This window comes from Pipistrellus kuhlii, unplaced genomic scaffold (genome assembly GCF_014108245.1).
Source record: "Pipistrellus kuhlii isolate mPipKuh1 unplaced genomic scaffold, mPipKuh1.p scaffold_m20_p_24, whole genome shotgun sequence".
Classification (NCBI taxonomy): domain Eukaryota; kingdom Metazoa; phylum Chordata; class Mammalia; order Chiroptera; family Vespertilionidae; genus Pipistrellus; species Pipistrellus kuhlii.
This window is the reverse complement of record NW_023425523.1, coordinates 6,765,587-6,782,179: the sequence shown is the minus strand read 5'-3', so window position 1 is coordinate 6,782,179 and position 16,593 is coordinate 6,765,587. Positions and strand designations below refer to the sequence as shown.

Sequence of the window (16,593 nt, the reverse complement as noted above, 5' to 3'; positions counted from 1 at the left end):
GGGGGGGCTTAAAGCATTTGCCTTGCCTGGGACAAGCTTGCCACCTAGTGGCTATGACTGATAAATGCAGAATATGCCGCTGACTTCAGCACACACAAGACAGGCATTCATTACCTGGACTTAAACCATTCTTTTTATTGTTATTATTATTTTCAACAATTTATAGTACCTACTATGAGCCGGGTCTGGAGCTACAATAGTGGGAGAAAATAACATGGTTCCTAAAAATCTAGTGGGGAAGACAAACGTTACCCATACAATCAGCAAGTCAAAGTAAAAATAACAGAGAGAACAACTGTATGGCAGATTCATTCATTTAAAACTTAATAACAAGCCTATGACGAAGGCGGTGTCTTCGTTTTACAGATCAGAGAGCTTGGCAGAGCAGTTAAGGCACTCCCCCTAAGTCACAGAGCAGAACAGGAATATAAACCGAGGCAGTTTCACTCCCAAAGTTGTGCTTTTAATGGTCTCTGAGTGCAAAACAGAAACACTGATACAAGCAGGCAAGATAAATATAAGATTGGATGTTCCGCCTGTGTGGCTCAGTGGCTGAGCATCCACCAGTGGACCAGGAGGTCACAGTTAGATTCCCAGTCAGGGCACATGCCAGGGACTTGGATTCCAGGTAGGGGCGTGCTTCACTGCTGCACAAGGTGAATGTAGGAGGGAAGCATGAATGAGTCAAGAAATGAGCCCTGGCCTGAGCGCCCACCGGGCTGCTGTGTGCACAGCGACCCAGAAGACAAAACACATGTGTTCCAACACTGTGTTCCGTATACTGAGTTCTCCTGCCTGCGTGGACCTCGCTGAGCTGCAAAAAGAACTTGCAGTCTCCGAGGTGACCTATCCCCAGTGTAAATCACACCCACAAGCTCACACCGCACCCTCCTCGCCACCGGGCAGGGGCGGGACCAGGGCGGCCGACTGCGCAGGCGCCACCCCCCCTCCCCCCCCGCCCGAACATGCGCAATAGATTCCTGTCAGGCTTCCCTCCTTCAGCTCGATTGAGGTATCGCCTCTCTGTTCCTTCTTTGACTGCTTTTTAAATCCTCACACTCCCTCGGGCACGTTTTAGTTTTTAATACCTTCCGCAGCTGCCTGGAATTCTAACCACGTTCCTTTCCAATCACTGCACAGCCACGCCCTCCGGCCCCAGGAACCGCCCTCCAAAGTGTCACTCTCGCGAGAGTCTCGCGAGAAAGCACCCACCTCTCGCGGCATTTCCGTGCTACCAGAATCCTTCGCGCGAGGCGGAAAACTTACACATTGATCCCCGCTTGTGTTCTGCCGGGGTCCTGCGCTCCGCATCCCGGTCCCTCCTTCTCCGGGGCCGATGGCGGCCCCCGAGCCGCCGCTGCCCGGAGCCAGAGGGTGCCCGGGCTCCGCTTCGCTGTCCCCGCCGCGGGGCGACCGAACCCTCCTCGTGAGGCACCTGCCGGCCGAGCTGAGCGCGGAGGAGAAGGAGGACCTGCTCAAGTATTTCGGGGCGCAGTCCGTGCGCGTCCTGTCCGATAAGGGGCGGCTGGTAAGGGCGCTCCCCTCTTTTCCATCCCGATCTCCCGCGCGCCCAGCGACGTTCTGATGGGCGGAAGCCTGGACCGGTGACAGCGCCGCGGAACTGCCTAGATGTGTAGATCCCAGAACACCTCGGAGGACGGGGGTGCTTCTCCCAGTCTCCGTACTCTGGGAAATAGGGAAGAAGGACTTAAAAAAAAATATTGGTTCATTTGTAAGCCAGGAATAAGAGGAGAAACTGCAATACTATATTGGAGTGAACTAGTTACAGAATTTCCACTTCATTTCTTTTAAACCCGACGATGTTTTAGCTGGATTTGTGTGCATTAGAAGAGGAACGGCGCTGTTAAGTTTCTGCAAGGCGGGCTCAGATGGGGCAAGTCACCCATGGTGCTAAAGTCCCCGGCTTAATCACAACACAGCCTGTAATTATTGGAATCCGGAGTCTAGGCCCAGGTGATTGGTTCTGACATGCAGCCAGGGTTGAGGATCAGTGAAAAAAAAAAGGGTTGAGGATCAGTGAAAAAAAAAAAAAAAGACCAGTTTTGATGCAAGTGTCAGGTGCAGTAACTCCTCAATGTCATTGCTAGGTTCTGCAACTTTAAGCAAAAGGACATACACGGGGTCTGGTTTTACCGTAGGCTGATTGATAGAAACAAGAGTTAGTCAAGCTCCTGAGGCAGCTCATCAACTTGTAAGGAGAGGACTTTGAACAAAACGACATTCAGTATTCAAGGACCTGCTGTGTGCCAGCAGGTACAAAGATCCTATGCGATTCAGTTTAAGTGCACTCAAGTCATCTTAGATCAGAGGAGACAAAAGTAACAATGTATTCAAGCACCTTTAAATGCTTTAGGCAGGAACTCTTAGCATGATCATTTGTTTTCTTTTGACTTAGTGCTCCCTTTCTGTTATGAAAATATTCACAATTTATATTTAAAAATAGAGTTCTTCCTTTGAACCCTTATTACAAAGATAAAGCCCAAAGGAAACATGCACTCAAAGGATTTTTTTTCCCTACGAACATTTTTAAACTCTGCATTTGGGTGTACAAAGTTTAAGCTCTTTATATGTATTATAAAATGGCAGGTATTTTATATTTTCTTATAGTTTAAGAATAGTGCTTTTACTAGGTATAGTAGTTTTTAAACTTTTGATGTGTTGAACTATTTGACGGATGTCAAGCGAGCGCTCCCATAGCTGTAACAAAAAAGGCTACATAATTTCCATCTCCAGTCTGATCCAGAAAAGATTCAAAACCACTGTGATGGAGTTAGCAGTAATCCGTTAAAGTGATCGTGAATTTTCATTCTTTGCCAAGATTTTATTAATGTGTCAAATCACTAGACTTCCTTATGAAAAGCTGAAATTATATTTGAAATAATTTTGTACCTTCATTCTTTTTCAGAAACATACAGCTTTTGCTACTTTCCCTAATGAAAAAGCAGCGGTAAAGGTGGGACTTTTTCTTTACTATCACAGTTAACCATTATCCAGGCTTGGTTCAAAAAATAACACATAAACTATAGTTTTAAAAAGCAAAAGGGTTTGTATTTCAACATTTGGCTCCACAGGCTACCTTGGACTCTGTCAGTTGGCAGATCTTACCCGAAGTCTAGGTATTGGTATCTAAGAACAGTAAACATGTGCTGGATTTAACCAGATTTTAATTTTTTTAAAATATATTTTATTGATTTTTATACAGAGAGGAAGGGAGAGAGATCAATGAGAGAGAGTCATCGATCAGCTGCCTCTTGCACACCCCCTACTGGGGATATGCCCGCAACCAAGGTACATGCCCTTGACCGGAATCGAACCCGGGGCCCTTCAATCACCAAGCCGACGCTCTATCCATTGAGCCAAACCGGTCCCGGCCAGATTTTAATTTTGCTAAGTGATAGGAAGCCAGTAAGAAAGGTTGGGCAGTGTGAAATTAGAAACGAGTGAGAAAGAGCCAGAGAAGTGATAACAGCATTAACAAAGGGCATGTGTAAAGGTAGGTGGTCTCTAACAAATCGAATTTTCTCTTCTTCTAACTGCAGGCACTGACAAGACTCCACCAGCTGAAACTTCTAGGTCACACGTTAGTTGTTGAATTTGCAAAAGAGCAAGATGAAGTCCATTCCCCATGTCCCTTTGCAGGCACAGACAAAAAGAAGAGGTGCGTAGATAGTTGGCTTTTCCTAACATGGATACATCTCTCTCGTTGGATCTAGTACATTAAAACAATGTATTTTTGTTCCTAGTCGTGCATTAGGAGTTGATTTAATGTTAGGAATTAATGTGGGAAGAGAGTTCTGTTAACAACATTGTATTACAGACAGTGGGTATCATGCATAGGTAGGGCTTTTGCAAAGACTGGTATTTGGTTTCAGTTATAACTCTTTGTAAGTTAAGTTATATAACCTTTACAAATAAGCTTTACACCAGTGGGTCTTGAAGACTAGTGGTCCCTGGACCAGCTGCGTCCTCTAGGATCTTGACTGGCATATAGATTTTTGGGTCTTAACCCAGTTTTCTAAGTTAGAAACTGGGGGAGAGGAGCAATGCAATTATAGAAATTGGGGCATCACTGTTGTACACCAGGTAAATTTCAGGGGTTTTCCATCTTCAGTGAGATTTATCACACCATCTTCCTAGGGTTTCAGTGAAGACTAAATGAAATGTGGCATGTCATGGACAGTATCTGAACATTCTATTTATTATGGAACTGTTTTCGTAATGCCATGTGTGGAAAGATAACTTTTTTCCTGTATGTATTTTTTCACTCTATTTCTAAAGCTCAGACCAGCTTTGATTCTGTGTGTCCTAGGTCTGAGGAGCCTGTGGAAGATGATAAAGAAAAGAAAGAACTTGGTTGTTTGACTATAGAAAATGGAATTGCACCAAACCATGGGTGAGTGCTTTTTCTTTGTACTTTGTTGTTCTTTTTAATTTTTTTGTTCTCTCTCTGTGTGTGTGTGTGTGTGTGTGTGTATTGTAAATCAGATAATTTATTCAAAAGGGATATTTTGGCATGTCTATTTTTAATCTGTCGATTAAACATTTTGAGCTATAAGAGTTGGTCACTGAATTTGCTTCCATTAAAATGTTCAGAGCTACGAGATAAGGTCTGATAAGAAAATTCTTATTTTCCTGTAATGCGGCCAGAAGACAGCTTTCTGCCTAAATGTGCTTGTTTGGGTCTCTCAGGCACCAAGCAACCCTAGAGTACTGAATTATTGGATCGGTTCTGTATGTTACGTTATCTACAACGAGTTCTTGACATGAAACTCAGGGGAACACAATAAGCATTGTAAATGTTTTCTCCAGGCTGACGTTTCCTCTGGATTCCTGCCTCAAGTACATGTACCCGCCGCCGTCCAGCACAATCCTCGCAAACATAGTCAACGCCCTGGCGAGTGTGCCCAAGTTCTACGTCCAGGTGCGTAGAGTGAAACCAGCGTTCCCCACGGGAAAGGCAGGAGGAACCTGACGTTTTATTTTCCAGGCCAATTCTCAGAGTTTTCCGTAGAGTACTAGTTAGACTAATTCCGACAGGCATGGATATTGCATTTGCTGAAAGATGTCATAATCAGTGCAGCCTGCTGTAACTATGCCACAGAGTAGATGACTTATAAACAACAGGAAATGATTTCTCACGTCTGGAAGTTCGAGATCAGGGTGCCAGTGAGGTGGGGTTCTGGTGAGGGCTCTCTTCAGGTGGCAGATGACCTGGCATATGACCTATTTACTTCCCAAAGCCCCATTCCTTCCCCCCATCCTTCCCCCACCTTCTAATACCTACACATTGGGGGTCAGGGTTCAGCATATGAATTGGGGGTGGGGGGTTGCATCACAGACATTCAGTCAATTTCAAATGGTAATGAAATATTACCGCATTCAAGTACAGGCTTTTATAAACTACTAGAGGCCTGGTGCATGACATTTGTGCACTGGGGTTCCCTCAGCTTGGGACCCCTCAGGGGATGTCCCGCTGCTGTGGAGGCTGTGCTTGCCAGCCATGAGCCCGGCTTCTGGCTGAGCAGTGCTCCCCCAGTGGCAGCTCCTGAGTTGAGCTCCTGGCTCCTGTGGTCAGTTAGTGTCATAGCAACCAGTGGTTCTGGCACTCGGTCAATTTGCATATTAGCCTTTTATTATATAGGAATGGCATAAGCAACCTATTATGTTTAGTATTAATAATAAACACAAGATAATTTGGGAAATGCAATTTCTGGTAATTCTTGGTTACTGTAGCATACACCTTTAAGTAGAGATTTTTAAAGGAAAGGACATAGTTGACCCCCAGGGCAAAGGTTTGAAAGTATTGATAGTAACAGGATCCTTTTTTTTAGTACAGAATGTAGATAATGTTGATTTGGTTATTTTCTGTTTCCTAATTTTACAATGATCAAGGGAGAAACAGCATGTGAGAAGATGTTGTATCGTAATAATGAGAATAACGTTTGCAGGGCTGACAAAAATTTAGGAAGGCTACCCTGAGATCCACCAGGGCCTTGTTCCAGGCCTGTCCTGGGGTCATGACAGTGAGAGGTCTGCCGGCCTCTGCACCCCATTAATCAGTTGAATCAATGCAGAGTTTTTAAATACATAAAACGTGAGCTGACACCATTTTACTAAGCAGTTCTAAATGCTTTATAATTTTAAGGTGCTTCATCTGATGAATAAAATGAATCTGCCCACACCTTTCGGACCGATCACTGCACGGCCTCCCATGGTAAGAAAGCTCTTACAATTTTCAAGATTCAAAACTGCTCCTTCAGGGGTGGGATCATTGAGACTAAATGCTCCCGATGCTGGGCCCTTGACCTCTCCTGTGCCCTGAAACTAAGGAGCCTGCCGAGCACAAAGCAAGAGACGTTCATGGGTGAAGGTTTTCATGCCAACTCTTCGTTGGCTAAAACAGTTCCCTGGTGAACTCTGAACTGCCAGGGAAGTTGGAAATGGTTGCTTTTGCATACACCTTTAAGTAGAGACTCTTAAAAGGTGTACGCCAGGTGCCCAGGAAGAAGCAGCACGTATTTGCTCAGCTAGGCATCTGCCAGGCAGGTGTCCCTCCGTGTGTGGAGTGTGTCCTAATATCATGAGCTACAGAGAGATGAGAATCGTGCATCGAATGGAGGGGTTTATCTGTTCGGGAAACATCATGGTGTTGTTGTTGTTTAGTATGAAGACTATGTGCCGTTACACGCCCCTCTGCCCCCGGGGTCTCCTCGGCCCCCGGAGGACCCGCCTTTGCCCGATGAGGATGAGGACTTATCAAGTAAAGAATCCGAGTACGAAAGCAGCGATGAGGAAGACCGACAGAGGTTGGTGACTTCGTATCATACCTGTTTAGATTTGAAGAGACGCATTCTCTGAGAAGAGAGTCTCTCGCTCTTCTGAATTTTACTGTAATTCTCAGTAATTTGGAGACATCAGAATTTGTTCATCCCCAGCACCACCCCTCTAGCATATAGATAGTAGTTATACAGTTTTTTTAAGTCTCACCCAAGGATATGTTTATTGATTTTTTTATTTTTTATTTTTTTTTTGGAGAGAGGAAGAGGAGGAGGGGAGAGGGAAAGAAAAAGAGAGAGAGAGAGAAACATCGATGAGTTAGTTGCCTCCTGTACTCGCCCCAGCCAGGAATCAAACTGGCAACCTTTTGGTGTACAGAAATTATTTTTTCCTTTCCCTTCCCCCAAGGCAGAATGGCCAAACTAATGGAATTAGCAAATCTTCAGCCCAAAAGACCAAAAGCAACAAGACAACGCCATGTGAGAAAAAGGCGGAAGATAAAGGACATGCTGACCGCACCTGCGCCCGTGACTCACAGGTAGTCTTGTTTTGGATTATGGAATAAGGGTTCCATAGGCGCTAGTCTGCTTGTGAACTCGCATTTCTTCAGTCCATTTGTGGCAGAGATGTCTGTTTGCCAGTGAGTTCTATGTTTCTCAATATCTTAATCAGATTAAATTACTCTTACTTGTGATTTTAATTTCATGGAACTTTTCCATGTCAATTTTCCTTGAACTCATAACTTCATAAATTGAGAAAGGCGTTTGTTTAAATGATCTTTTTCTCCATTTCTAATAGTCCTCACGTACTGTGTCTCTCACTTCTGAGTGATGATGTAATGACTCTAAACTAGGAACTTAATAGGACTCACAGTAGAACTGGTCAGGGTCTATGGAAGTAGTTAATGCAGGTTTTACTTGGTAAAATGCCTGTAGTGTTGAGTACTTGGTCAGCGTTAGCTTTTTAAAGTACAGTAAACATGAATAGTGTTTTCCTGGGGACATTCCTTGCGGTTGCGAAGTAACGCTGTGCTTGTTGGTGCGCCGCAGCTTACACCCGGTGCTGTCCCCGTCCGATGTGTTTGATCAGCCACAGCCGGTCGGGAATAAAAAGATTGAGTTCCATATATCTACCGACATGCCAGCTGCAGTTAAGAAAGACTTGGAAAAGGAAGATGGTTTTGAAGAACAAAATCCTGGTAAGCACATTCTAGTTCTTTTTTTCTGTATAAAGGAATGCTCTTTATTTTTTTATTGAGCTTATTGGTTAATACAGTTGTATAGGTTTCAGGGGCACAGTTCTATAATATATCATCTGCGTATGGTTCACCGTGCCACGTTAGGTCTCTTTCCATACATTTGTCCCTCCTTTACTCTCCTACCTTCCCCCTCACTGTTTCCCTCTGATAATCACCATACTGTTGTCTATGAGTTAATTTCTTTTTGTATTTTTTAAAATTCTTTCACCTTTTTTAAGGAATTTAAAGTAAACGTCCTTTATTTTTTTTCTTTATTAGGGTATTACATATGTGTCCTTATCCCACGCTCTCCCTTCCCCCCATTTATGCCCTCACCCCCTTGGTGTCTGTGTCCATTGGTTAGGCCTATATGTATGCATACAAGTCCTTCTGTTGATCTCTTCCCTTCTCTTTACCCTCCCCCTCCCCTACCTTCCCTCTGAGATATGATGGCCTAATCGATGCTTCTCTGTCTTTGGATCTGTTTTTGTTCATCAGTTATGTTGTTCATTATATTCCACAAATGAGTGAGACCATGTGATATTTATCTTTCTCTGACAGGCTTATTTCGCTTAGCATAGTTCTTTAAATGCGATGTAAACACGTTTCTCAGTCAGCGTTTGTGTTACAATTATATTCTATATAATTGTTTCTGTCTCAGTATTTGTGAACTATGTGTAAAATATGCAGTCATGTCAGGGCTTCCTCAGTCCATTGTCACCTCTCTTATATACTTAGAATTGGTGCTTCCGATGGAAATGTCTCATTGCCGGTTGCGAATAATGGACTCCAAGGAGCTCTGGAGTTTGGTTTGTACTGATGTTCACGCTGGAAATGTACTAGAAGGATCCTTATGCTGACTTATTTTTCCATTTCTCGTTAAGTGTGATGCTCAGAGGTCTTGTTAGTATGTTCGTCGTATTGATTAGGAACCAGCAATGTGACTAGATGCCTGCAGGCGCCAGTTCTGTTAGGATAAGTTTTGTACATTATGAAGACACTTTCATACTCCTGTAAACCCTGAAATATTTACTCTCTGAACCTTGACAAGTACACTTTGCCTACCTGTTCCACAAAGACGTCTTGAAAATTAAAAGTGGAAAACGGACTGTCTTGAAAGGAGGGATTTTTAACGGCTCCCGTTGACCTTAACCCTTAGATTTACCTGCTGCTCAAGGCGATGCGTCCACTGTAGGATTTGGAAAGATCTTCCCCAAACCCAACCCGAGCGTCGAAGAGGAAAGTAAAGAAGACTCGGACGAGACGCCGTCCGAGTGTATCTCAAGGCGGGAGCTGGAGAAGGGCCGGGTCTCTCGAGAAGGTAATTGCATGACAGGAACCTGCCTTGCTCCCTTTGAAACTTTCAAATTGATCTAAAATATCTTAACTTTACTTCCTTGTTTTGTTTTTAATAAGAAATGGAAACGCTTTCGGTTTTCAGAAGTTATGAACCTGGTGAACCAAACTGTAGGATTTATGTAAAGAATTTAGCTAAACATGTTCAAGAAAAGGTAGGTCAAAATTTATAAATAAAGCTTATTATTTTACTATTAATTTTTTTTTGCTGGACTTCCTTACTTGTTTTTTTTTTTTTTTTTTTTTTTTTTCTTATTGAAATTCTAGGACCTTAAATTTATTTTTGGAAGATATGTTGACTTTTCATCAGAAACACAACGGATCATGTAAGTGGCTGTCATATTCTCAGAGTTTTCGCCGGTTAGGAAGTAACCCTGGTTCATCCCCACGCCTGTCCCTTAGTGAGAAGCCGGAGTCAGCAGGTTTCTTTGCAAAGGCAGGTTGTAACCATTCAGTGGTTTCATCCCAGTGAAGGCCACGTGGTCCCGTTGCAAATGATATAAAAGCTGATGTTTGCAGTTAGAGTTTCATTCTTTGAAATTTCCATAATAGTTGGCTCCTAAATCCATAAGACTGCTGGCCATGTAAAGTAGAAGTAGAAGAGGTGAGGAGAGAGACCTCTCAACTAGTTAATTTGTTTTAAACTTCCTGAGCAACCAGCACTTTTCAAGTCTAGTCTGGCCTTGTGTTCCTTTTTAGATAGGTATGCACGGTCTTAAAACTTTCCATTATATGCAGTAGTCCCCAATGCCTCTTCTTATAGAATATCAAAAGGTTTTCTTGCTGGTCCTTTTTCTTGTTGCTGCCTTTAAATCATGATGGTAAGAAACATAAATAAATACTTTTTTTTTTTTTAATATATTTTATTGATTTTGTACAGAGAGGAAGGGAGAGAGATAGAGAGTTAGAAACATCAATGAGAGAGAGTCATCGATCAGCTGCCTCTTGCACACCCCCTACTGGGGATATACCCTGCAACCAAGGTACATGCCCTTGACTGGACTCGAACCCGGGACCCTTCAGTCCCCAAGCTGACGCTCTATCCATTGAGCCAAACCGGTCTCGGCAATAAATACTTTATATGTATTGATATGTATGTACAAATGTGTGTATACATTCTTTTTTTTTCTATTTCCAGGATTGCTTGCATTTAGAGTTTCATGGGGAAAATAATTCTATATGGAGAAGGTTGTGCACGACAAGATGACTAATAATTGTTCCCCATGGGACTTAGTCATGTGAATTTTAAAATTTCACTGCATTTTTTCATACTTATATGATTTTCCTAGTCCAATAGACTCTCTAAAGCAGTACTTCAGTTACAAGTTATAATCTGCTTTTTCTAAGGAGTCTCCAATATAGCTTTGTGTACAAAATGTTAAAAAAAAAAAGCACTATGAAAGAGTGGAATTCTACACGTGGAATTACACATGTGCTTGTATTTAGATCTCTGACCTGAGCTCAGTAAAGCGACAGTGAAGAAACCACTGTCTCCGGGGGCGTCCCTGTGAAGTGGTGCTTAGTAATGTCTCTTCCTGCCCCGAAATCCTGTTTTTGGTTGTATAGTTGCTTTTTGTCTCTTGAGCAATAGTATTGAATTGTTTGCGTGGAATTTTTTAAAAATAGAGATATGACATAACTTAAGAAATGTGCTTCATAGTTGCGAGGAAGATATTTTTTTAAATCACATAAATACATTTAAGATAGCTGAAAAATATGTGTAAGCGCATCCTCAAAGTTCGATTGTCTACTCATGGAATCAATTTTGGGGCTGAACACAGAATACAGCTTTAGGAAGTGAGGAATTGATGTGCCAACGAGGTTGGATAGTTGTTGTTTTCGCCCTGGACTGGCAACATTTCCATTCATTTGGTCGCCATGGTTTGACGTTCTTTGACTCAAGCCTGCTGTTCTGACCTCCAGGTTCGACGTCCGCCTGATGAAGGAGGGCCGCATGAAAGGACAGGCCTTCATTGGGCTCCCGGACGAAAAAGCAGCGGCAAAGGCCTTGAAGGAAGCCAATGGCTATGTGCTTTTTGGGAAACCCATGGTGGTCGTATCCTTTTAACCTTTCTGTCCCAAGCACTCTATGATAGTTGTCAGGAGAAGCGTATCGCTGAAACTAATTTTTACCCGCCTTTAGAAGACTTACCGGCTGACATTCTACCTGGAGGTCCTCAATCACAGTCATCCTGGCTGAGAGATGAGTGTTGTTTAGGTGAACACTGGAAGTGAAGGAACCTCAGCAGCAGCATGAGGGTGTTAGATGTAGCCAGGTCTCGACCTTTCTCTTCCTCAGCCCAACAGAGCATGTGCACACTGCGCCTGTGCCTGCAGTCTCCCGAAGTTCCCTTAGGCTCATTACAGAGATACAGTTCGTTGTAGTTATGCCTTATATTGTATTTCTTATTTGCATTCTAGAATTTTAATAAACAAAATATACCATTGATTAATTACCCTGCCTTTAGCGAATGTAGTTCACAAGTTGCTAATCAGCAGGACAGATGAAGATATAGGTGGGAAGATACTGACTGGAGAGAAAGGTACTATATTTTTTACTTCTCCCCCAAATCGTGGACAGCAGGTAGATAAAACGTATTTAACAAATGTCTGAGAGTATAAATATAAAAGATCAATTCTGCCCTGAATTAGAAAGTTCCTGATAATTAGAAAAGATTGCTTCTATGTTTGTTAAGCAAACCTTAATTTTTAAATATTAGCAATTCGCTCGGTCTGCTAGACCAAAACAAGATTCTAAAGAAGGAAGAAGGAAGTGATAATCTCGGTAAAGGTAAGTGTGGGTAGGAATGAATGAAAGAAGACTTTTTGAGATTCCACCCCCTAAACTCTTATGGAGGCGGGCCCTGTCGTTATCCCGCCCACCACCTGTCTACCTCTCAGAGCTGGCAGAGCAGTAACTCAAGTGAAAGCCCTTAGTTAGGGCCCTGCAGCCATCTCTCCATCGCTGTCTCTGTCTAACTGTGCAGTTAATTCTCAGTCAACTTCAGCATTATAACTACAGAATAAAGCCTATTTGGATATAAAAGTTATATTTGGAAAATGGGTTTTATAAGGGGAGAGTGTATCGTATTGCCAGAGTTTCTGTTCAGGAGGTCTGGGGTAGAGACCTTGGGAAACCAAGAACCCAGCTCTCCTGCCCCTCCAGCCCCCCAGTTTTTCTGTGACGGGGTGTGTGGGCCAAGCCAGGACAAAGCAGTCATCCTTGGTGGCCTGAGCTCTTGCATTACTAATTACTAATTGAACACTTAAGAGAAATACTTACATTGTCTTTTGGGGAATGGAATCTTTTGTCTTTCAAATGTGTAATTCTAATGTACATTCAAGTAATTTTATTAAAAATGGTAGAATTACATTTCCAACTTTAAAGTTGTGTTACATTGATGAAGAAAATGAATGGAAATATATCCTTTTTTACTTTTATTTAAAATATTTCTGCCTTTGTACACTGGAAGAATATGAAGTAAATGGGTCAAAATTACTGGTGTTAAGCTGAAAAAATTATTTAACTTAGACAAAATTTTGCTTTATGTTTATTCCTTTTATGAGATACCTTACATATTTGAGTTTTGTTTTAAAACATCTATAGTGGTATAGTCAGAAGTCCTACAAATGCCCTAGTGGAACAGTTAACAAGAAACAATATTTAGTGTGTGTTTTAAAAAAATCATTTATATGCAAACATGTGGAAAGTGAGAAGAAATTAAACTGCAACCCGCTGTTCTTCTTTAGAAGCATTCCTGCGTAAATACCGCTGTAACACTGTCATGCAAAGTGTATCCTTTCTCGTATCCTTTTGGGGGCAGTACTTTTGTTTTTTGTTTTCCTTAGAAATGTTTTTTCCCTCCCACCCATTGGTCCAGAATGAGCAATACTTTTTTGCAACTTAAAAGAAATATTCCTAAATATCAGTGTTGATTGAACAAATCTTTTATGGGTTTGTTGAAATGTGCTGCTAAATTTTCTAGACTTTCCTTTAGGTTATGTAATTTTTTCAGGGAAAGTTAGTGAATCAGGTCAATTTATTTACTTGTAGAATGTATGCATTCACTTTAATACAGAATTCAGCCCTTTTTCTTCATTTATGTAATTTCTAGATCAAATTCAGGAATGTGTTCTGTTTTCTGACATACTAAAGGCCTGGTGCATGGACTCGTGCACTGGTGGGGGTCCCTGGGCCTAGCCTGCGGGGATCAAGCCAAAATCCGCTCTCTTAACATCCCCCAAGGGGTCCTGGATTTGAGAGGGTGGTTCTGGGGTGATGCACCCCTGAACTGGGCTCCTTGCTTTCTGGTTCCAGGTGCCTTGCCCTAGAACTGCTGCCATGTGAGTGCAGCTCAGCAGCTCCTGCATTGAGTGTCTGCCCCCGGTGGACAGTGTGCATCATAGCTACTGGCCTATTGGCCAGTCGGCCTTTATATATAGATTTAGTTTAGGTATTATGTATAATGTGTTGTAAAATTTGGTTGGGAAAATGTTTTTTCTTTTATTATTTTAAGAATTCAAATATTAAAAAATATATTAGCTATATAAAAAATAGCATAACTAGATTCCTATGCAAATTCCAAATAAGAGTAGCAAACCTCAGGTTTGAAGTGTTGTTAAAATTTCCTTTGAGACAGACAGCAAATAGGAGTATCTTATTCCTTTCTTTTCTAAACCAAACAAAACAAAAGCAAGAAGAAAAGTATAACAGAGGTGGAAGACAGAATGTTGACTCAGGGTAGCACATTAGGTGGAGAGAAACAGTCCCGGTGGATAGGTCAGAACCGTGGTTTCCAGACTAGTTCATGACCAGGATTACCCAGAACTGGGTCTCAGACTTGATTGCACATTAAAATAACATGGGAAACTTTTATTGTATTGATTAAAAAGCAAACAAAACAAAACAAACAAAAACACCAAAAAAATCTGATGCCTGGGTTCCTCGCCCAGAGTTTTGACTTATCGATCGGGTGTGCAACATAGATTCTGGGATTTTTTTTAGACCTCCCTAAGTTTTGACTCTAATATGTAACCAAGGTTGAGAAACACCTAGGAAGGCTTTTTAGACTGAGATTCCTGAACTGGGTCTTAGAACTAATAAATCAAATCTCTGGGAATCAAAGAATCGAATTTGAAAAGGATCCTTCCCTTAGTATAGTTACAAGCACTGACCAGTGTGGATATGACTTTGTGAGATTAAAATGGTCAGCTCCCTAACGTCACCTCCCTATCTACCTTTCTAGGTAGGAGAAGAAAGGTTGGTTGGTGCCTCTACATTTCCTTCTTGCAAATCCTGCTATTCTTAGTCCTCTGAAAACAATGCAAACATCTGTTAATAATCACTGTCATCCTAAGAGTGCAAAAAAATTATAGGTATTGAAATTGCTTTTTTCCCCCAGTAGGAAGTTAAATGTTTTATTTTCTAATGTTATAAATTAGTTTCTTTATAAGCTTTTTTTTTAGACAAAATGTTGTACTGACATGATTCACTAATTTTCTAAGTATAAATATGTTAGCTTTTATTTATTTTTAAACCAATGAACTGTTTTATACTCATTACTGCTTTCAATGAATTTTTATGGTATTTTAGGTTCCTTTTGAATTCCATGTCTTTCCTGTGTTTTGCACCTTTGAGAAGAAATTGACCATCTGGGCTATGGAACTGTGCGTAACAGCTTTTAAAGTGTATTTAAAAATTAAGTGTGTTTGCACTTAAATCAGTTTATTGGACATACATTATGTGCATTTTAATCGGCTTTCTATATAATAAATTATTTTTTTCACTAAAATATTCTTAATTTTAATGTTTTACATAGCTAGGAAAGTATGATGGTGGTTTTACAATATTAAATTTTATTTTAATATTACAAATAATGCCCCTTTTTAATATCTACCTGCATAACAGTGCACTGGCTATGAGGTGTGTGTGTGTGTTTATCCAGTTTAGGGAATTTTTCTAGTCTGATTTTTGTGCCCCATAATCTGTTAGAATATCATTCAAAAGGTACAAATGTTTCCGATATAAAATTCCTTTCCCTTGGTGAAATTAGTTTCAGCTGTAGGTAAGTAGGAAAACACCTCAAGTGTTTGTTCCCTTCAAGGTGCCTGCCTCCTGTTAGTAACATGAACAGTCAGTGTAATCCTGGTAAGTCTGTCATCAGACAGAAGGCACAGCATTCAGGTTGCTGTTTTAGGTGAATCAGAAAGTATTTACTGTGCAAATAAGACTCCTTCAAAATCAATATCAAGAGATATTAAGGCTTTCAGAGGAAGTAAGGGAACAGAATCAATAGCTGATGCGCACCTAACATTCACCAGGCATAGTGCTGAGTGCTTAGATGTAGTAATTATTGATGTTTACCATCCCCATAAGAAAAACGTCCCTCTGTGAGTAATGGAGTTTTTAAGTAAACTCTAACTGTAAGTTAAGACATTTTGTTTGTCCCATTTAATTTCCTTAACTCATGCATAAACAACAAAAATAGTGACCTCAGTAGGATTGCTCAGTAGACATGAGAGCAGGCCAGTGTGTTAGGTACATAAGAGAGAGAGCTGATGCCCTCTTTGGAGGAGTAGAGTTCCCACCCAAGAACTTACTGACATTTGTGGAAGTGAGCTGTATGGAGGCACAGCAGTCCCAAAGTGTGTGTGTGTGTGTGTGTGGTGGGGGTGGAGGGTGGGATCTCAAATACGAAACTGAGACTCAGCAGCATGCAAGAGGTGCCAGGAGGAGAGGCCTGCACCAAACAAGCTCAGCTCTAAGGCCAGGGGGAAGGTAGGAGGTCAAACAAGACAGAACATCTAGGATAATGTATAAACATCGAAATGGGGATCGCATCTATTTAAAATGGACATCAGTTAGAAATGATAGAAAGGTATTGAGAACGTAAGGTATTTTATTTGAAAAATTATGACAGCACCAGTATACCACTTACCAGTCGTTAATATACCTGGGTCCTTGAAAATCCCAGAATACAGAAGAAAATCTGAGCCACAGATTATTTTATTACCTGAAACTTTTCAGACCTTAGATCAAAATAGATGCAGAGAACAGCATTATGTATTTATGGAGGCACTGAATGCCTCAGTGTGGAAGAAAACGACGAAAGGAGAATGAAGTCGGAGGGGGCAGTGCTGTATGTATTCTATTTTTCTTTAAAAAGGATGTTTGAAGAATATTTTGGCAAAATGTTAACATT

The 16,593-nt window shown here is 41.4% G+C and overlaps 1 protein-coding gene across 4 annotated transcripts; it reads left to right on the top strand.

Moving 5' to 3' along the window:
* The first annotated feature begins 1,228 nt into the window (after positions 1 to 1,228).
* RNPC3 (RNA binding region (RNP1, RRM) containing 3) lies at positions 1,229 to 15,183 on the top strand. Of its 4 annotated transcripts, none has more exons than XM_036452661.2 (15): positions 1,232 to 1,528; positions 2,927 to 2,974; positions 3,561 to 3,679; positions 4,331 to 4,414; positions 4,831 to 4,942; positions 6,167 to 6,235; positions 6,685 to 6,827; positions 7,211 to 7,336; positions 7,848 to 7,996; positions 9,195 to 9,356; positions 9,452 to 9,546; positions 9,659 to 9,717; positions 11,315 to 11,447; positions 12,112 to 12,182; positions 14,985 to 15,183. In XM_036452661.2, exons 1-14 carry the CDS (start codon positions 1,337 to 1,339, stop codon positions 12,166 to 12,168), a joined length of 1,548 nt encoding a protein of 515 aa, XP_036308554.1. In that variant the 5' UTR covers positions 1,232 to 1,336; the 3' UTR covers positions 12,169 to 12,182; positions 14,985 to 15,183. The 4 variants fall into 4 exon arrangements, with proteins under 4 accessions (XP_045442916.1, XP_045442915.1, XP_036308554.1 ...); XM_036452662.2 differs by lacking the exon at positions 14,985 to 15,183 and adding an exon at positions 13,142 to 14,278; XM_045586959.1 differs by lacking the exons at positions 6,167 to 6,235; positions 14,985 to 15,183 and adding an exon at positions 13,142 to 14,278 and having other exon boundaries at positions 1,231 to 1,528.
* The last annotated feature ends 1,410 nt before the right edge of the window (positions 15,184 to 16,593 follow it).

What these genes read in the sequence shown, in the direction of transcription:
- RNPC3 (XM_036452661.2), top strand. Translation starts at nt 1,337, where the DNA reads ATGGCGGCCCCCGAGCCGCCGCTGCCCGGAGCCAGAGGGTGCCCGGGC. An exon ending in GGAATTGCACCAAACCATGG is followed by an intron (nt 4,415 to 4,830) that starts GTGAGTGCTTTT and finishes TGTTTTCTCCAG; the next exon opens with GCTGACGTTTCCTCTGGATT. An exon ending in GATGAGGAAGACCGACAGAG is followed by an intron (nt 6,828 to 7,210) that starts GTTGGTGACTTC and finishes CCCCCAAGGCAG; the next exon opens with AATGGCCAAACTAATGGAAT.